Source organism: Vidua macroura, chromosome 3 (assembly GCF_024509145.1).
Source record: "Vidua macroura isolate BioBank_ID:100142 chromosome 3, ASM2450914v1, whole genome shotgun sequence".
Classification (NCBI taxonomy): domain Eukaryota; kingdom Metazoa; phylum Chordata; class Aves; order Passeriformes; family Viduidae; genus Vidua; species Vidua macroura.
The window spans coordinates 17951464-17971216 of record NC_071573.1 but is presented as its reverse complement, the minus strand read 5'-3'; the positions used below and the strand labels follow the sequence as shown (position 1 = coordinate 17971216).

The following is a 19753-nucleotide window of genomic DNA, read 5'->3' as shown; positions in this document are numbered from 1 at the left end:
TTATCTTTTAATAAAAACCATCATCCACCCCTTCTGCTTGTGCTGTGTGTCATTCGGATGCCTGGGGAGCACCCAGGGAGAGCACTGGCCAGGAGGGGTGCTCAGCACCAGGCTGAGGCTGGGGGCTGCAGTGCCTGGGGCACAGGGCAGCCCCGGGGCTGGCTGAAGCAGAGCCACTTGGCACAGCCTCTTGCCCCTGGGGAGGCAGTGAGCCATGAACTGGTGCTGGGAGTAGAGATCATGTCAGAGTGGCCCAAGAGGAGGATAAGAGGCAGGTTAGGGCATTTTCTCCCTTTGTCTGGGGCTCACTCTTTTTTCCCAAAGAACTTCTTGAAGACAGATTTGTTCTTGGTGCGAGGGGGGCTGGTGGTCTTCTCCCCTCGTGTGTCCCGGGGGCTCCCTGTTCGGGCCACGAAGGAGTGACAGCGTGCCCGGGGCATGGCTGACACCTGCTCCCCTATGTACAGTGTGACGGAGTAACTGCTCCCGGCCTCCACCGGCTCCTTGGGCACGGCCAACGGAGTGATCTTCTGGTAGGTGGCTGCAAAAAGGAGCGGTCACTGGAAGGGGCAGGGTGCCAGCAGGCCCTGGCAGCCCTCTAGAGCCCTCCCCAAATGGGGGCTACACACAAGGGCACAGGTATGTAGGACCAGGTGCATGCTGGAGCAGCATCGCGTCTGTCCTTGGCTGTCTGCGGGGACAGAGACAGTGGTGCCACCTCCTGGCGGTGACAGCAAAATCAGGACTGTACCTGAGGTGAAGGAGTAGGACCTCCTCTTGTTGGCCACCAGCCCATAGTCATCTTCTGGGCAGATGTTGTCCCACAGCCCAGGGGACGCCCTGGATGACCACTGCTGCTCCTTGTGCCCAGTCCCCTGAGCATTCTCTGAAGCAGAAAGGAGACATATCACAAGGCAAGGCCATCACAGGGCACCCCTGTGTCAGCCCCAAAGAGAAGAGGGAAATGTATGACTATCTCAGTATCCCAGGAGTGAAGTAAATGTTCCTTCCCCAAGTCCCAAGCCCTGGGACTCCTAGCCCAGATACCACCAAGTTCAAGACTGACCGACAGCCTTAAGCCTCCCTCAGCTGTCTCCCATGTACCTCTCTGGGCTGGGGGAGAAGCTGGGGGACAGTGGCAACCCAGCCAGACTGTAAAGTCACCTGCTGCTGTCACAGTCCCATCGACTGGGCCATCCTGGCTGCTCAGAGGCCGCTGCAGTAGTGGGCTTGCGCAGGGTAACACCACAATCTCCTGGCTCTTGGTGGTTGTGACCTGATGATGTCCCTGGAGGTGGGAGGTCCCAGGGCTGGAGACCTTGCTGAAACTGAAAGCAGCAGAGATTTAGCAAACCAGACTGGCCCACCAATGTCCTGCTGGAGCAGCATGCTCTGGGAAACGTGGAATAGAGTTGGCCAGCTCCTGGCTACTCACCTGCCAGTACCACCAGTGCCCTCGACACGCTGTGCTGCTGCCTGGAAGTAATCCACTTCAGGGAAACCTGGGGGCACAGCAAACATCCTGCTGTATGCTGGCAGTGCACAGGACTGTCACACAGAGCCAGTCCCTGATGCGACTGCCCATGCTGCATGGCTGGCTCCTCCAACCTCCTGCTGTAGTACCTGCTCTTGGTCCTGACAACCTGCCTAGGATTTTATAGCAGGGCTTGAACTCCTCAGGTGTGGGTACAGCAACAGGAAGACCTCAGTACTACAGGTCTCCTTGCCTCAAGGGCAAGCAAGGCATTTCCAAGCCCAGCGGATATGGAGGAAGACCAAGGCACAATTATAATTTTCCTGACATGGGATTTTTGCTGCTGAGGCACCACTGACGTCAGTTGTGCTATTCCTGATTTATAGCTGTGTATGTGGTGTGAAAACAAAGCCTCCAAATCCTGCCTGGCAGAGAACTGCTGTTCCCAAGGCAAGCTAGGAGGATGCATAAATCAGAGTAAAATGTTGTGCTGCTTCTCTTCTGACCCCCCATGTATCAAAGGGCTCAGTGGGGGCTGAACAAACATGGTAACATAGAGCTGGGCCCCTGCTCTGCCTGCAAGGGCTGCTTACCTGAGTTTTGCTGCAGCTTTGAGACCCATTCATTCATGAGGGGTTGGCTGGGGGCCCTCAGGAGGTATTCAGAGCCATCCTGCAGCCTGCAGGGAGAGGGGAAGGACAATGTAGGGTGCAGATACAACAGCCCCCACCAGACCAGAAAAGAAGTAGGTGAGAAAGAAGAAAGGAAATCCTCATCTAAGCACTGTGCTGGTCCTGCCTGGGGATGTTGGTATGTGTCTGTCCCAGCAGAGGACAGACACTTGGGAGGACTGTGGTTACTGCCCTGGATGGGGGACTCACTGAAGCCTGAAGCAGTTGGTCTTCTTGGTGTATTCAGCATCTGGGGTGCAGACTGCCCCGGAGAGGTTCAGGGGAAGGGCCACCACGGAGCTCTACAGCACAAGGAAAATCAGCAGGATTGGACAGCTCTGCCTTCCATGGCCATGGGGCCCAGAGCCATCACCCTGATGCCAGCCCCCTCCTATGTCACCCCAATCTCCCCCACCGTACCTTGAGGCTGTCCCTGCGGTCCTGGTAGAAGCACAGTGTCTGCCTCATCAGCACGGCGTGAAAGAGGCCCCAGGCCCGGCAGCTGGCCTGTGGGACACAAGCAGGGCACAGCTGTGATGCAAACAGCTTTGGAAGAAGACTCAAAATGTGGCCCAGTCCCTCTGAGGCTCTGCCCTTCCAGAATGGCCAGCAGCATTGCTGTGGTAGTTCCAGGAACATCCCTGGCTTCCCTATACCCCCTGCCATGTCCCAGCACCCCTGTCCCAAACGAACCCCACAGCCATGTCTGTACCTTTCTCCCTCCTGTCTGCAATACGTGCTTCCTTTCCAGCGTCCCCTCCATCATCTGAAACTCCATTTTAGCAGGCAGGACCTGCAAGAGCACAGAGGGTGAGCAAAAACTTCTCTGGGGCTAGTGCTGACAGCTCAGCCTCCATGCACATGAGGTCTATATGACCCATCCCTGGTGAGCGATGCCAAAGTGGGAGTGAGATGACAATCAGGAACAACTTTCTCACCTGGGCAGGGGCTGGGCTGTGTGTCAGCTTTAGGGGTGAAGCGCCACCTTGCTGAGGCTGTGGGTTGGTAGGGGGTGTGTATGCTACAGGGACCCCAAATACCACACCTAGCCCTTCCCTACCAGCTGAAGAAAAGGGGCCACTGGAGTCAAGGAGTCCCCAGATACAGATTATGTTTGCTGGAGTGGATAACCCAGCTGCTGCCTTGGCTGTTCCCCAGCCCCTCATCTGACCCTGAAGGAGAGTCCCTGGCCTGTGGATCTCACCTTGCTGCTCTCTCTCTCCTCTTCCTGATGCCTCTGCTGATCCCAGGCGCTGGAGGCATCCAAGGGGGCTGCAGACACCAGCTCCTCCATGTGGGGGGAAACCCTAAGCCCATTGGGACTGCCACTGCCACTGTGCAATACCCTGGGGCTCTTCTCTCCCGATGGGCTGTGGAGCAGCTGGGCAGCAGTGGGAAGGGTGAATTTGGCCACTAGCACATTGTTGGCTGATGACAGGATGAGGGGCCCACCAGTAGTGGCACTGGAGCTGGGCAAGCTGCCTGCCCCGCTGCCCGTACGGTGGCTGGCACAGCTGCCTCCTGTTGAGCTCTGTGCCTGTTGGTCGTTTGCTCCATCCCAGATGGCCTGCAGCTCCTCCTCCTCTTCCTCAAACTGCCTGTGGGCAGGGTGGCAAACTTCCTTAGTGCCCAGTGCAGGGCTCTGGGGCTGTGGAGACCCCAGTGCCCACTCAAAGACAGAGAGCTGGGTGGGGGCGGCAGGGGAAGCTGGGGACCCTCTGGGCTGGCTGCTGCTGGCTGGCTGCTGTGTGCAGGCCGGGCTGGGGATGGCTCCAGCCCTGCCTGGGGTGCTGGCAGGGGACGATCCAAGCTCTAGCCAAGCGGCTCTGTGATGCCTGGCCCTGCCAGTGGCAGCGGGGCTGTCGTTCTGGCCAAAGCGGGTGGCCAGCTCATCCCCCGTACTGACACGGGATGGCTGGCTCAGCCTCAAGTCCAGAAGGTCTTTACTGGTGCTGCTGGGGTGCTGCAGGTTCCAGTGCTCCTTCCCAGCACAGCGTGCCCTTTGTTTGCTGTAGCTGGGGTTGAAGCTCACCTCCTCGCACCACGTTTCTTGCTCACTCTTGGGGGACACTCCCAGCCTCTTGCTGGGCCCCTGGGGATTGTGCCCATCTTCCTGCCATCCAACTCCATGTGTGCCTGTGGGCTTCCAAGGCCTCGCCCCTTGATCCTGCCTCTGCTCCTGCCCCTCTGCCTCCTGCTGCCGTGCCGCAGCCCCTCGGTGGCATCCCAGGACCACTGTATCCCGTGGCAGCTCCAGGCTGAGCACAGAGCCCAGGGAAACACGGGGGCATGTGATTTTTGGGTTAGGGAGGCAGGGATTCTGAGGGGCCGCCCCACACTCTGCATCGATGTCCTGCACCAGCGGGTTCCTGACGTAGAGGAGCAGCTCCCCAAGCTGAGGTCCAGCAGCAGCTGCCCCTGACCCCCCCTTCTTCCAACCACACTTCTGAGGCCACGTGTTGCTGGGGCCGTGGCATTCCTCAGACGTGGGCCGCAGGGAGCTGTCACCCATGATGCCCCGGAGAGTCAGCAGCCGGGCCTGCTCTGCCCTGGCCTGCTCCCGCCGCTGCAGGCTGTTGAAGAGACAGCCAGCCCCGGCCTTGGGCAGGGTGTGGGAGACAGCCAGCATCCCACCGCTGGATGCTGGAGGGCGGCGGACAACAGCGGGCGGCCGCTTTGCGGTGCAGGTTTTCCTGGCCTCCACCTGCACCTGAGGAAACAGAGAAGGAGAGAGGTGTGATCCACATTGCTGGAGCTTCCACCACCCTGTGCCGACTGCCCCCTTTCCATGCTGCACCTGGGAAAGCAGGGAGCTGCAAGGGCAGGCAGACAAAAATGCTCACCAGCAGCACATGCAGTGCTGGGAACAACAGAACTTCACCTCAGTCCCCTGAGGGCTGCTCCCACACTGGTGCAGGCAGGGTAGAGGCAGACAAGGGAGTCTGCCCATGATGGAGTCCCCAGGAGTGGTACAGCTGGGGCTGACTGCCATACAGCTTTTCCCTGGCACTGCTGACCTCCAAGCCATCACTTTTGGGTCGCTACTGAGACAGCAGTCACTGCTGTCCATGCCTGCCAGCCCTGTATGCTCCAAGGCAGTAAAGCAATGAATGTCAGAGCAGGGACTGAGTGCAGACCCTGCCCCTCCTATTCCTTGCAGTCCTTCTCCTGGGTTTGCAGACAGCTGCAAGAGTCTGCAGGAGCTGGAGCAGTGTCCCCCTGTATCCATTAGGCTGGATGGCACCCATTACCAAAACCCTTCTGGCAGCCCAGCAGCCCCTTACCCTGCCTCAACACCCTCCAGCCTCTCTGTCCTCCTGCCCTTTCCCTTGTGCCTGGCTGCCCCTGGGGCTCCTCACACACAGACCTTTTTGCACAGGCTCTGGAGCAACAAAGAGATGTGAGCCCCTAAAAATTCCCAAATTCCCAGCCTCAGAGTTACAAGCCAACCAACCTGGAGTGAGATCCTCACCCCAGCAAAATGTGCACCTCACACAGCCCCAACCACTCTTGTCCCCTTCAGCTGGCTACACAAGGAACTGCTGCTGCCCCCCAGCAATGGAGCAGGGAGGCTCTCCCACTGGCCACCAGGTAGCCATACTTCCCATGGCCACCAAAACTACTTGAATGTGGGGCCAAACTGCAGCAAGCCCTGCCTGAGTCCCCTCCTCACATGTCCCAGCACCCACACTCTGGACCCCACAGCCCCAGCAGGGTTTTCCCTCTCCAATGAACCACTGCCACCAGGGCACTGTGGCATGGCCAGGAGGGTTGGTGGCAGGCAGGTTCACGCCATGCAGCCACTCTGCCCAGCATGCAGCCTTCCCCGGGACGTTACCTCTTCCACCAGCTGGTGAGGTGGCTTTCTTTTTCGCTTTAAGCTACCCCAAGTGTTTCCCAAAAGCCCCTGGCAACGCTTCCAAAAGGTTTTACAGCCTGAGTGTTTAGCGGCAGGGAGCTGAGCAAGGGGAGAGAAAGAGACACACAGAGAGGACAGAGTGGGCAAGGAGCTGCAGCAGGAGAGCACAGGCAAAGTGGGTGGCGCAGGCCGGCCTCAGCCCTAAGGCATCATGCAGCATCAGCATGGCCAAAGGTCCCTCTTCAGAGTCCCAGCAGCTCACTTAGAAATGGCCTAGAGGGGTCTCAGCTTGGGGATTACCCTGCCGCGCTCGCAGCCCCCAGTCTGCTTGGGGCACAGCTCCAGAGAGCTGTTCTGACTGTGTGGCTGCTCGCCCATGGTCCTGCCAAAGCTGCCCACCATCCCCCCGTACCGTTGGCAGTGCCTCCTCCCCTGGCCGCTCGCTGCTGGCCAGCAGCTGTGCCTTCTTCTTCTCGCCCTTCTTGCCAATGCTGAGGATGAGGTTGACCGTCCCCCCAAGACCACAGGGGCCCCGTGGTGGCAGCAGCAGCGTGGAGGTCTCAGCAGGATCCCAGGTGGCAGCCTCCTTGGGGGATTCTGCATCATGGGGTGTTTTGCTGCTGGGCTCCCCCCAGCTCTGCTCCACTCCTGATGGGGCATTTGAGAGGGGTGATGTGGGTGGGGAGATGGCTGTTTTCTCTGGAAGTTTTGGCTCAAATCTTTGCACAGGCTCGAGGAGGGAGGAGGGCATGAACTTCACTGGGCTGTGGATGCTTTCCAGGTGCGGTGGAACACGTGAGGCATGCTGCTCCTGGGGAGCAAGGCAAGAGAGGGAACATGAAGGAAGGGCTGTTGGAGCCAGGTGTTTTCTCAGGATAGCCTTCTCTTTGTCCTGCCTGAACCCCAGAGACTCTCACAGGTATTGGCACGCATCCGCCCCCACCTTCTGCACCACCCACTCCATCCAGTGCCTCTGCTATCCTCAGCCTCAAGGCCGGTCATTCTCTCTGACAGTCTCAGCATGGCTGGGTACTCACTTGACCAGTGGGGGATGTGCTTGAGAGGTTCTCCAGTTCCCTCCTCTCCTCCTGTCTGCTCCCCGGATCCTGCTGCTGATGCCTCTGTGCTCGCCACCGCACCAGCACCCAGCCCAGCATGCTCTGCAGCTCTTCCAAGCGCTCCTTTATCTGATGGAGGAGAGATGCTGGGCAGCCTGCAAGGACTCCTGGCCCAGGGACACTGGCCCTACCAGGATATCTCACAACAGAGCAGTTAGGAGGTTTTTGTGAGTGGGATACAGTCACAGCCACATCAATTCAGAGCTCAGGATCCACTGGATGAAACTTCTTCCTGCCCTGAGCAGCCCCAGGGATGCATAGCTGTTCCCATACCACTTACTGGGGCTCTGCACCCACACCTTGCTCTTTCTTTCATGGTCTGTCCCCAGAGGACTTCAGGGAGTGCTGAGAATTTCCCCCCAACCCCTATTTCCCCTGTCCTTACTGTTGCACTCAGGTAGTGCTCCTCAGACACCAGCTGCTGCCCTGCTGCTGCTAGTGCCTCAAACTCCTTGAGTTTCTCTTCAATTCTCCTCTCCAGTTCCTCACATGGAGTCTCCGGGATACTGGAGCTGCTTGGGCTTTCAGAGAAGATCTGAGCCCGTGTGTCCTCAGTCCAGGAGCTGTGAGCATGTGAAAGAACAGGCTGAGGAACGACCCAACCCTTCTCCAGCCCTGCAGGCCCCAGGGAAGCCATTCCTATGCTCAGGGATAGCTGGAAGCAGCTCACTGGGGTTGTGGCAAGACTCTTGAGGCAGGACAAGATGCTGCAGGGCTGCCTCACAACAGACAGCTCTGGTGCAACCCTGCATTCCAGGCTCCCCATAGTCATGCCTGGCTGCAGCTCCAGCACTGCCCACATAGTTGCCAATGCCATGCTCTCACCAGCTCCCCCTCAACCACCACAGAAGCAACCCCAACAGCTCACTGCCACTTACATCATGGCTAAATAATCCTTGAAGAAGTGCCGGAGCTGGCTGGCCTGCTGCACACGGAGCCGGGTCTCTCGCAGCAGCTCTCGCAGCCCTGCCCAGGCCCACAGAGTCTCCTGCAGCTCCCGGCTGATGGGGCACTGCCGAGCGGGGCACAGCTCTTGCAAGCGGGCAGCTGCCCTCTCCAGCTCCTCCAGCTGCCCTTGCAGGGTCTGTGACACTGCATGCTAAAGATCACAAGGCAGGAAAGGTTCAAGATGCATCCAACCCCTCTGAACCCAGGCTGGACTCCCCTGCATTCTGGGATGCAGGGACAGAGGAGAGGATGCTGGTACAGGGGCTGCAGAGAGTGGGCAGAGCTAGCCTCCATGGGGAGCACAGGAAGAGCACAGAACTGCCTGGCTTCCCTGCCCTGTGTGCATGAGTTGCTTCCCCACCAGAGGGAAGACGAGTGAGGTGCTGGCAGCTGGGTGTTGGCACATGGGAGCTGATGCAAGCTCTGTCCCCTTGCCTGGCCCATGCTATCAGAGAGGATCAGAGCAGGCAAGTCTCAGCTCCACTGGAAAATTCCAGCCTGCCTTGCCACAGTGTGCCAAATCTTACAACACCTGGGCCCCCGGAGCAGGGCCAGTGCCTCACTGGGACAGCCCCAGCCAGCTGGGGCACCTCCCTGGCACAGGGCTCCCCTGACTCACCTCCATCTCCTGCTGGCAGCTTAGTAAGCCCTGCAGCCCTTGCAGGTCCTTCTCACTCTTCACCGTGGTGAAGCTGTTCTCTGCTAGGGCAATGTCTTGAGCCAGAGCCTTGGCTCTGCACTGAAGGGCCTCCAGCTGTGGGGATATCTTTGCCACCTGGATGGACAGGAGGGGACACAGAGCGAGATTAGCCCCGCAGTGGAAGCCCCTGTGCTACCACCTGCCACACAGCCCCAGCCCACCCCGGCCTGGGGACACCCTGCCATGCAGCTGCAAAAGGGCAGGTGCTAGCCATGGGAGAGACAGGGATACCAGCCTCGCACAGAGTGGTCCCCATGAATCCCAATGTCCTTGTGTCCCACTGAGGACAGCTGAAGTGCATGCCCTCTCCCAGTCAGCCGGCATGTCCAGCTGCAGACGAACCACCCAGTTGCATCCCCAGGCCCCCAGCCTCCATTCCCTACCAGACGCTCCAGGCTCTCCATCTCCGCTGCCACCTCCATGACCCTCTCCCGCTCCTTCGCTGCGTCATTCAGCATCTCCACGGCCTCCTGCAGCTCTCCCAAGGGGCGGCTCATGTCCTCACTGCTTGGAGACTTCTCAGCCTGGGCTGAGAGCAGGGGAAAACACCCCTGCGAGCTGCAACGCCCACTCCCTGGCTGAAGCCAGCAGAAACACCAGACATAAGAGATGGGGAGTGACACCCCAGGCAGCTGGGCTGGAGGGGAGCACCCAATAGGGGCCCCTTGCCAACCACAGATCAACCCTTGGTCCAATCCCAGGTGCTGTGTGATCCCAAGGGATGTCTGGCCACACTGCTCACCACTGCAGATCCCTGCTGGCTCCGTGCCTCCTCCTCTTGCAGGTCCTGCAGGAACTCAGACAGCACCAGGGAGTCCCGCAGATCTGCTGCCCGGTGCCGCAGGGCTGCCTGCACATGTGCCAGCCTGTGGGGAGAGGTGCTCATCAGAGGTGCTGGCAGCTTCTGCACCTCCTCAGGGACAGCATCCTCCTCCCCATCCAACCTGGGGATCAGAGAAGAGGCACCTTCCTCCAGGACTCACTTCTCCTCCACCATCTCCACTTTCCTCTGCATCTTCCTTGCCCCCTCGTGCTCAGTGGGCGACTCGCCTGCTGCTTCTTCCCGCAGTGCCTGCAGCTTGAGGCCACAGAGCAGGAGCTGCTTCTCCAGCCGGCTCATTTCTTCCAGGTCCTGGCGCAGCTCCGCCGGGCTTCTCATGGCAGCTGGTTCCAAGAGCGACCCAGCCACGTCTTGCAGCCACCGCTCAACCTGGTCTAGCTCCCCCACCAGCCTCAGTGCCTTCAGAAGAGCAGGGAACCCATCAGCCTGGCTCTGAGCCAGCCAGAGGAGGCAGGAGCCATGCTGGCATCCCACTGGAGGTGGTACCTGGGGCATAGGCAGCACAGTGGGAGAAGTGTGCCATCTGCAAAGCCAGCCAAAGACATCGGTGCCAATGTTGCAGCTCCAGGCCCCATAGGTGCCAACCTCACTTGGTGATTCCCAGCAAGCTGCTCCAATTGGAGCATGCCCTGTGCCCACCCTAGCCCTGATGCCACGTACCTTATCGATTTCTTGCAGCACTACACCATTCTCCTGATGCCTCCTCTGCAGGTCCTCCCACAACTCCCCCAGTTCCCGCAGCATGGCCTCCACCTGAGGGCTCCTGGGAGGCCTCCCTCGTGCTGGTTCCTCCTAGGAGGCAGGGAGGGCAGTTAGGATGGACCCCACCTGGTGTCCTCCCCCCACCTCACATCCAAGCAGGCTCACCAGGAGCACAGCCCTGGTACTGGAGCTGGGGGCCAGGGGCTCTTGCTGCATCCATGCTGCCTCCAGGCTCGCCACTGGGCATGGGGGGATTCCCATACCCATACTCTCCTTGTATGGGGACAGAGTCTGCCAAGGAGCAGGAGACATGCTGGGTTAGTGCCCAGACCAGGCATGTACGCCCAAGCCTGCATGCCCATGGGCAGCAGGAGTGGGTTAGGGAAGTGAGTCCTTCCCCAACACTGTCTCCTCTTGGATGGGCAGGGAGCAAAGGGGACTCTTGGGGAGACATTACCTGGCAGACATCCTGCACTTGGGTCTCCAGCTGCTGCAGCCCCCACTCAGCCTCTGCCTCTCTCCTCCTCCAGCAGAGAGAGGAGAAGGACAGTCAGGACTGCAAGTTCCCCCTTGCACAGGGGAACTCCATCCCTATCCCGTTTGACTCTGTCCTGCTCCCACAACTGCCTTCACAAGCTGGTACCTTTTGTTGTCCCCTCCATGAGGGGGTTGTCCCACTGCTGGGGAGCCAGGGTTGCTCTCCTCTCCTTTCCTGTGCTCTGCCATTTTCTCCAGCACATCTTTTGGTACCTGTGGCACAAAGGTTCCCATTCCTCCTTGGCCAGCACAAAGCATATACCTGCTTTGTCCTGGGCCTGGCACTTATCCCCTCCCATAACTGGTGGGACCAGTTCCAGAGTGTTCAGCTTGGATTCTGCCCAACACCTGAACCCCTTTCCCATAGGCTCCCTTGTCTTCTGGAAGCAGAGGAGCTGAAGATGCCTGGAGGAAGACAGTGCTTACCATGCTGACGAGTCCTCTTGTCCATTTGGCTGCTGCTTCCTTACCCACAGCCCCATGACTGCTATCATCTCCTCGAGGCTCAACATTTGGAGCTGCAGCTTTGCCCCCTGGGGAACTGCCTGCCCGTGCTGGAGCCTTCCCTGTCCTGGGAAAGGAAGGCAAGGGAAGCCCAGGGGAGCAGAGGATAAATAGAGACCTTGAGTGGAGCTGGTGCCCCAGAGGCAGCCTGCTGGGGGCTAACCCAGGTCTTTTCCAAGCCTCTGGCTCCAGTGCTGGGAGGTCAGGGTTGGGACCCTGGTGCTCCTTCCCAGCTATGCTCTACCTCAGTGTCTGCTGGAGCTGCGCCCAGCTCTCCTTTACGTCTCGGTGCTTTGAGGTGACTCGGGCTGCCAGGCTGGGCTGCAAGTTTAGGAGCTGGGACACTGTCACATCCAGCATCTGGAGAAGAGAGAGCAGCTGGGAAGTGATGGAGACAGGGTTCATGAGTGACAAACCACCATGGCCATGGGGAGGGTATGTGATGACAACCAGCCTTCTGGGGGCAGCAGAGGCAGTGAGTGCCTATCCCAGTCCTTGTCTGCCCCCGGGGAGACTCCCCCATCCATCTCACAGCCTCAGCCACCCATATAGTGGGGGGGTGCCTGCAGAGCCCACAGCGCTGCTGGTGGCTGAGCTGGCCTGGGAAGGCTCACATTCCCCCCTGTCAGGATGCTCCCCAGGGCTCAGAGGACAAGGCAGAGTCTTGCACTCACCATCACCTGGCTGGCTATGTCCCTGATATCCCGATCCTGGCATGGCTCGCCCTCCCCTGGCTTCCCTGTACTGCAGATTGTGCTCTGCTGTAAGAAGAGGCCACGGTCAGCAGTGGGAGGAGGACAGGGCCCTGCTCCCAGCTCCAGCAGAAAGAAACAGCGCAAGGCTGCATTTGCCAACCTGGCTCCCTTTCTCCATCCCCTGGTTCTCTCCCCAAAGCCCAGGCTGAGAGTGCTGGGACCACAGGAGCTTCCATGCAGGGGACAAGAGCAAGATGCTGCCCACCAAGTTTCATTCAGGCCATGCAACAACCCCGCATACCAGGGTGAACCTGGCTCCAGTGCAGATACCTTTGCATGGATGACCCCAAGCAGGATATCTGCTTGCTGGAGGAAGGAGGCCACCTCCAGGGCCAGCTGCAGAGCCTCGTGGTGCTCCTTCAGGGTCCCCTGCAGCCGAAGCCACCTGAGCACGTGGAAAGGGAAAGGTGAATGGCAGCCTGTGCCTGTCTGGGGAGCTGTGCAGAGCTAGGCCAGGAAGTCTGGGGGGTCCTGCTTCCCAGTTGGTCAGCTCCTGGTGCCTGGCTCAGCCCTGCTCAGCCCATGTGTCCTCCACTCACGCTTTGTTGAGGTGCTTGCGCCGGGCTGAGACGTTTCTGCTCTCATTTTTGCCTTGTTTCTCCAGCTTCTGGGCCAGGCTGCTCAGCTCCTTGTGCAGACTCTGGAACTGCTGTTCCTCCTGGCCCAAGCAGAGAGGAAAGACATCAGCATCCCTCCTCAGGGACCTGTGCCATGCCCCAGCCTCAAGGTATTTGGGGTCCCTGACAGGTCGGCAATCTTCCAGAAGCCTCTCACCTGCTTCAAGTCAAGGATGCGGCGAGTGAGCTGGATCTTATCCGGGCTTTCCTGCAGGAGGGCTGCCAGAGAGGGCTTCTCCTCCTGAGCCAGGCAAGGGTGTGAGAAGGTGGAGGGACAACCAGGCTGTCCCCTTCCCCAGACCATGCTTCCCATCCCCCAAACCTTGTCCTTGATCCACGCCTCCAGCCGCTCAGCTTTCCTGTTAAAGTCCTGCAGACTCCGCAGCCCCCCCAGGGCTTTGCTCTGGCTGGCAGCCGTCTGCTTCAGGAGCTGCCACTGGTCCTGCAGGGCCAGCAGCTGCCTCCTCACGGCCTCAGCACTGGGGCTTGCCCTCCACATCAGCTGCTCACCCATCTGTGGAGCCAAGCGACCCACTAAGCATCAGGGGTTCCCAGGGACCCTCTGCTGCAGAAAACCCAGGGACACATGTGCTGTGAGTAACGGGAGCCATGCCATGCCATGCTATGCTCTGCCTGGCCCCACCTGATTGAGCTTTATCAGTGTGTTCTCAAAATCCTTCATGTCCCGCTGCAAGGTCTGAGCCACCTCCTCCCAGTCCTGGAGGTCACAGCCGTCCTTCAGGTCCCGCAGCTTGCCTCGCACCCAGGTCTCTGCCTGCAACATACAAAGAGCCACGTGGCTGGGGGCCTCCACCAGAGCCTCAAGGACACATCTTTGGGGACCTGAGCCCAAACATTCCCAAAGCTGTGACAGGGACTGGAGTGCACCCTTTCAGCTGACAACCCATTTGCTCTGGGAATCAACAGGCCAGCACTCAGGACAGCATCTGTGGCAATGGGGAGGTGAAGGTGTGCAGCACCTCACTTCTTTCCAGCGTCTGCCTCAGCCCAGCAGGAGAAGCTGGGCTTGCCCAAGCAGGCTGGTCTGCACAGAACATCCCTACACAAAGCATCTCTCCTCGCTGCACCCTGCTCCCCAGTGCAAACACCCATGAATTCTTCCCACCATGGCATGGAAGCAGCCCTCCCACTACCTCAGTTCCCACGCTGCTGGGGAGGGACAGGGTCTGAGAGGAGGAGGAGGAGGAGAATGGGGCACAGGAGGAGCATGCGCACACAGAGAGGAAGCAGGGCCCTGGTGTGGGCTGACCCCACTCCCTGGGGCTGACAGCCAGGGAGAGGCAGCCAAACATGATCTCATGCCACAACCATGGCTTCGCTCGGGCTGGGAGTTCAACCCTCCCTGCTGCGCACCCCACCCCACAGCTCACATGAAAGGCTGCCAGTGGCCCTCCATTGCACTTCCTACGCAGACCCTTGGGAGAGGGCCCCAGCTGGCCTCACCTGCAGCATCTCCCGGTTGAACTGGGCTATCAGAGGACTCAGGTCAAGGAGAGGGGCTGCTCCCACGCCGCTTCGCCCACTGCACCTTGGTGCTGCAGCAGACTCCTTGCCCTTAGGGCTCTCTTTCTGGGGTGATGACACTGGGGATCCTGCCAGCTGGGGGGAGCAGAGGTGGGGTTGGGAGTGTCAGTGTGCTGCCCCAGGGAGCCCTCCCCGTTACCTCCCAGAAGCATTTCAGAAACCCAAATGAAGTAGGTCAGCATGCCTTATTCTTAATTCCACTCCTTCACTGACATATCTGGGGCTCTCCTCCACCACACTGAGGTACCACTTCCCTCTACCAAGGCCACACTGGTGGCTTTTGCAACCCCAGCAGGGGGTTGCTGGGCTCTCCCTCAAGTGGGTCACTCTCTAGGTCATTCCAGGCTGTTGGGATGGCATCCAGCACCTGGACTGCTTGTGGCACCCATACTGGAGATGGATGCAGTGCTTGCTGCCCCTCCAGCCTCAGGCAGCGCATCCCTGTGAGGAGCATTCATTTCTGTAGCATCTCTTTGGTGACACACAGGGGGATGCTGCCAGGGGATGGGATGGGATGGGATGGGATGGGATGGGATGGGATGGGATGGGATGGGATGGGATGGGATGGGATGGAGGGGCCATGAGGCAGGTTCCTGGTCAGCCCCATCACTCCTTTGGTGTCACCCAAAACCCCCATCCCCAGTGAGTGGCTGGAGGGGGCAGAGAGCACATCATCTCCCTTGGGATTTGGCCTTGTGGGCAGTTGATGCTGATGAAACCCTCTGTCAGGGTTTCAGCTCTGCCAGGGTTGACAGCAAAAGTCAGCCAATGAAAGTGCTGGCCCTTCTCCAAACTCAGCCCTGGGCCCCAGCTGCACGCAGCCAAGGGGACAGCATCGTCATCTGGGCACTTGCTTCCCACCCTTCTGCCCAGGGATGGGGATCTGACTGCATATTACCTGGTGGCAAACAGGAAACTGAGAATTTTCAGGAGGAAAATGGTCTTAGCTGCCCCCGAGCTTCCCAGGGAGCAATTTTCCAGGAGCCTGTGGAGCAGTGGGGATCAGGCAACTGTTTCAGGCTCTCTAAGCACTCTGGCATGTGCTGCCCTGCTGACAGCATGGGACTCACTTTCCAATGCCTGTTCTACTTAACCACAAGAACTACAGAAATCCTCTTTTTTTTTTTTTTTTTTTCTTTTCTTTTTTTAATAGCAACACAGATTCTCAGGCCCTCCTATGACTCTGTGACCTTTCGTCTCTTGACTCAGCCATGGCTGGAGGAGCCCATAATCTGGCTCCCTTGGAAGCAATAAAACCTCTGGGTGCTGCCTGAGGGGGTGATTCCTTGCCCCATCATGCCCAGCTTGTTCCTGCACTGACTGGAAGAGGCAAGGCTCCATCCACACCTGGGCACACCACCAGTGACCAGCCTCATTGCTCAGCTCCAAGCTGCATGTCATGCCCCCCTAATGTTGAGGGCAGGGGGACATACCGCATAGAAGGGAGAACATCTGTCCACTGGAGAGCAGAAAACACTGGCCTGAACACTCCCAGGCTCCTGCTGCTTGTCGTCCACATCCACATCCTTCCTGAGGAAGACCTAGAGGCAGGAAGGCACAGCTCTAAGCCTGGTAGTGCTTAACTGTCCTGACAGCCAAGGGGACAGAGGAGCACTCACCCACCTCCCCCTGCCCTGGGCCAGAGGCAGCTGCTGGTAGTACCCAGACGCTGCTTGGCTGCGCTCTTGCCCATCCCCCCCTATACATCTAGGTCAGGCTTCTCCAAGCAGCACCCACAGCTCCCACTACATGTCCAGCAAGTGGCAAGAGCTCCTAAGCCTGCTTTGCTCACAACCTTCTTCATTTTAGCTCCCAGTACCCCAGACAATCTTTTCTCTCCTTGAATTGATTCCAAAGCCGGCAGAAACCCATTAATGATCACCACTGGTTCTGGGTCATCTAAGGGTGTTCAGAGTGAGACTCCCCTGCCCTCTTCCAGGACAGTAGGGCAGAGGCATGAGGGTAGAGGATGACATTAACTCCAACATCATGAACTTGAATCCTCTCAGCTGCTGATCTCTGATCTCAGCCTAGCTGGGAGATGAGTTAAGGGGGCAGCTGGCTTGCAGAGAAGGGCTTCCAAAGGACAGGGGTGAAGGTGGAAGCAGGAGAGGCAGGAGGAAGGAAGTCCAGGAACTGCAGCCAGGCACAGAGAGGATGTCCAGGATGAACTCCACATTACCTTATCCTTGATGCAGCACAGCCCCAGGAGGAGAGGTGCGTGGGATTGTTTGGATCATGCCCAAGGGCATTAAGCCTTATCCTCTACAGATGGATCTTTTCTTGGGCTGTTGGATATAACAGGCTAACTTAGGGACCTCCTTCCACTCCCTTCCTGGGGCCACCTTGCTGTCTCTGTAACAACCATCCAAGTGGGCACAGGGCAACAGAAACAGGGGGGTGGACAATGTGTGCTGCCCTGACAACCCCTTCTCTGAGACCGCCGCAAATGCAGTGCTGGATCAGCCAGAGCCAGCCTACCACTGCTCAGGCCACTCCAAACTGAGGACACTGTCCAAGGGAAACGAACCTAGGCAAATCAGAACTCCTTTCTTGCACAGGACATTGCTTCCCACCATCTCTCCAGCACTGCAGAAGAGTCCTGACATGAACAGCAGCCCCCAGCATAGAGCTGCTGCCACCAAAAAGTCTCAGAGCCCTACAAACAGCCCAACAGCTCTACAGCCTCTAAGAGAACAGCACCACTGAACCTTTCCAAGGGCTTGCAAAGCTTGGCCCAGGGCTGCAGAGGACAGACCGCTGCCACATGCCACAGCATCCTATCCCAAACAGGAAGAACAGTCAGGGTACAAGGCTGAATCACAGCCCAGCAGGCACAGTGAGAACTCAGCAGGATGGTATCAGAAGGAAAAGGCACCTCCTTGCCTGACCATGGGACTGAGAGGTTTGGATGCATATTTAGGGAATGATAGGGAGCTAAATGTGAAGTGCCTATGAGGCATAAGACCCTAGAAAGCTTTATGCAGTAACATGTCAGGCTGGCCCCCAGGGCTCAGCCGTGGGAGACAAGCCTGCAGGTGACACGGGAGCTTTAAATAAAGTCCCTGTCTCACGATCCGTCAGCCGCAGGAAAACAGGGCTGCCAGCACAACGATGACTTCATCCTTCCTGCAGAGCTGCTCCACCGGGACTACCCCCCCTTCTCGGTCCCTCTGGCTGGAGCTGGGTCCTTGATCCCGCAAAACAACAAACTCTCTCAGCAACCGAAGTCCGGGAGAAGGAGCTGAGCCTGCCTCAGCATCCATGAGGTGCTGTGCTAAATGCTCCCTAGCAGGACACCAGGCTTCATAACATGAGCAAAGCCACACGTGAAATGAGCGCAGCAGCCTCAGCTGCCGCCTCTGCAAACACTTCTTTCCCCCTCTAAAAGCAAAATTAACATGGCACATATGCTTGCCGCATTCCCATAGAATAGGCGCCAGTGACTTCCCACGAACAAGACGAGCAGGGCCAGGCCCTCCTAGGCAGCATTGTGCTCATCCTGGAGGAGCCCCTCATTCCTATGGGGCAGGAGTGAAGGGCAAATCAAAAGGCTGCGGGGTACGCTCAGGAAGGTATTACCGTGCTCTGTGTGGGAGATAGTGTCCTTCCTCTCCTCCAGCTGCCATCCCACATGTTTTCCCCTGCCTCCCAGCTCCCTCTTTCTCCCAAAGTTCCATCTTGCAGCCTGCCCACCTCTTTCAGCTCCACATGCTTATGCTGGACAGGGAGGAAGGGCCGATCCTGGCAGCCTCCCGAGAGTCCCACACCACCGTGCCCAGCACGAGTCCCTGCCTTATATGAAAGAGGGGAGCCCTCATGCCGATGCCCTTTGGGCTGCGCAGACTCCGGCCGCCCAGCGAGGAGCTGACTGCGTGCCCGAGGAAGCAGTACCTCTTGCGAGGCTGTGTCTAGCCTTTATTGGCAATGAAGATGAGGGTTTTGGCAGTGGGCTGCGCGGCTCTCCCTAGTACTATTCTGCTGGGAAACCAGCTCTTGCAGGTCAGGGTTAAATCCCAAGGAGTTCCTGCCTGCTCTTGCCAGAAACTGCAACATCTCCGAGATGCCTTCCTCCCCGTCCCACCCACACTGGGGGTCTCCTGAGCTCTGGCACTGTTGAATTCCTACCTCTGCGCCTGCTAGCGCTCAAACTTGGAGGGTGGAGTGCCGAGAGCCCTGGGTCCTGATCCTAGCCTTGTCCCAGCTTTGCCTGGCTGTGTGGCCCTTCATGAGTCACTTCCCTTCTCCCAGACTCCGTTTCCCCTCTGGTAAACGAGAGAGTGAGTTCCCAGCTCCCCGCACTCAACTGCATCATCACAGGCATCTCGAAAGCTGAGCCTTCCACAGCCAGGCTCTGGGGCAGGGCTTTTCTGGCTCATCTCAGCCCCGGGGAAAGCTCATCTCCGCTCACCCGCGAAGACTTCCTGCCCGCCAGCCTGATGGGACAGAGAAGTGCGTGGGGGGGCACACGGGAGGAAAAACAACTACTCCGGGAGCCCTGCAACGACTGCTACCTGGACGGCATGGGGATAAGGCAAGAGGGATGGGCACAGCCTCCCCAGGACCTATCCATCCCTTGGCAGCGAGGAATGGGGAATTCAGGGAAGACGGGGCGAGAACAGGGCACAGAGTACCGGGATCGCTTACCTTGAATTGAGCTTTCCCTGTCCTGCTGTTGTTGTTGTTGTGGTTCCTCTCGCCGCTGGCGCGGGCATGGTCCCCGGGTCCCCCTGCCTCTCCCGTGCCAGCGTCCCCATACCAGTTGGACAGCGTGATCTTCTTAATGGAGCGGGCTAGGGAGCTGCGGTTCAGCCGGTCCTCGTCGGGGCCCCCGTCCTCACTAGGGCTGGGGCTGCGGGGCTGCCCCGCGTGGGCGACGGGACCGGCCCGGGCGTGGGCCAGGTAGAGGGAGATGCGCTCGTTGATGCTGCGACGGAGGCCGCGGTGGCTGTCCAGCGCGGAGGCGAGGGCGATGCCGGGGCAGGCGTCTCCGGGAAAGTCCGCGGCACACTTGGGCAGCGAGAGCCTGGTGCTGATGGTGAAGGGCTGCACTTTCCTCGCCGTGCTGCCCGACATCCTCGCCCTCCCCGCTGCCCGCTGCGGGCAGTGGGGGTCCCGGCCCGGGCACCGTGGGGTGAAGCGGCAGTGTGGGGCCCCCACCGCCCGGGAGAGCGGGTGATGGAGATCGCCCGGGCAGCGCCGGCTCCTTCCCCGGGGCGAGCGGGGGCGCTCAGCGGCGGGGCGGCCCCGCGGCGGGGGGCAGCGGGGCGGGGGGCGGCCCAGCAACCATGGCCGGAGCGGCGAAACGCGGGCAGCCGTCCGGCCTCGGCTGCCTGGGCGGGCCCTCCGCCCCCGCCGGGGCGCGTCCCCTCCCCTGCCCGGTCCCTCCTCCCGCGGCGGGTCGGGCAGGCGGGAGGAGCCGCCGCGCCCTGCCGGGTCCGTCCCGTCCCGTCCCTGCCCGTCGCCGGCCGGCTTCAGTCGT

General features: G+C 59.4%; 1 protein-coding gene across 4 annotated transcripts; it reads right to left on the bottom strand.

The window, feature by feature from the left end:
* LOC128805613 (spectrin beta chain, non-erythrocytic 2-like) lies at positions 1 to 19523 on the bottom strand. Of its 4 annotated transcripts, none has more exons than XM_053974415.1 (33): positions 18919 to 19523; positions 15705 to 15812; positions 14191 to 14346; positions 13370 to 13501; positions 13049 to 13240; positions 12884 to 12967; positions 12649 to 12767; positions 12380 to 12494; positions 12029 to 12115; positions 11599 to 11714; positions 11277 to 11421; positions 10957 to 11063; positions 10771 to 10837; positions 10479 to 10604; positions 10272 to 10403; positions 9754 to 10010; positions 9513 to 9636; positions 9154 to 9348; positions 8690 to 8845; positions 8001 to 8221; positions 7508 to 7685; positions 7042 to 7191; positions 6417 to 6815; positions 5984 to 6103; positions 3350 to 4855; positions 2858 to 2938; positions 2566 to 2652; positions 2356 to 2447; positions 2068 to 2153; positions 1436 to 1502; positions 1165 to 1328; positions 752 to 886; positions 1 to 541 (listed from the first exon to the last, which is right to left on the bottom strand). In XM_053974415.1, the coding sequence occupies exons 1-33, from the start codon at positions 19345 to 19347 to the stop codon at positions 306 to 308; spliced, it is 6369 nt and encodes a 2122-aa protein (XP_053830390.1). In that variant the 5' UTR covers positions 19348 to 19523; the 3' UTR covers positions 1 to 305. The 4 variants fall into 4 exon arrangements, with proteins under 4 accessions (XP_053830390.1, XP_053830391.1, XP_053830392.1 ...); XM_053974416.1 differs by having other exon boundaries at positions 12029 to 12112; XM_053974417.1 differs by lacking the exon at positions 5984 to 6103.
* Positions 19524 to 19753: the final 230 nt, after the last annotated feature.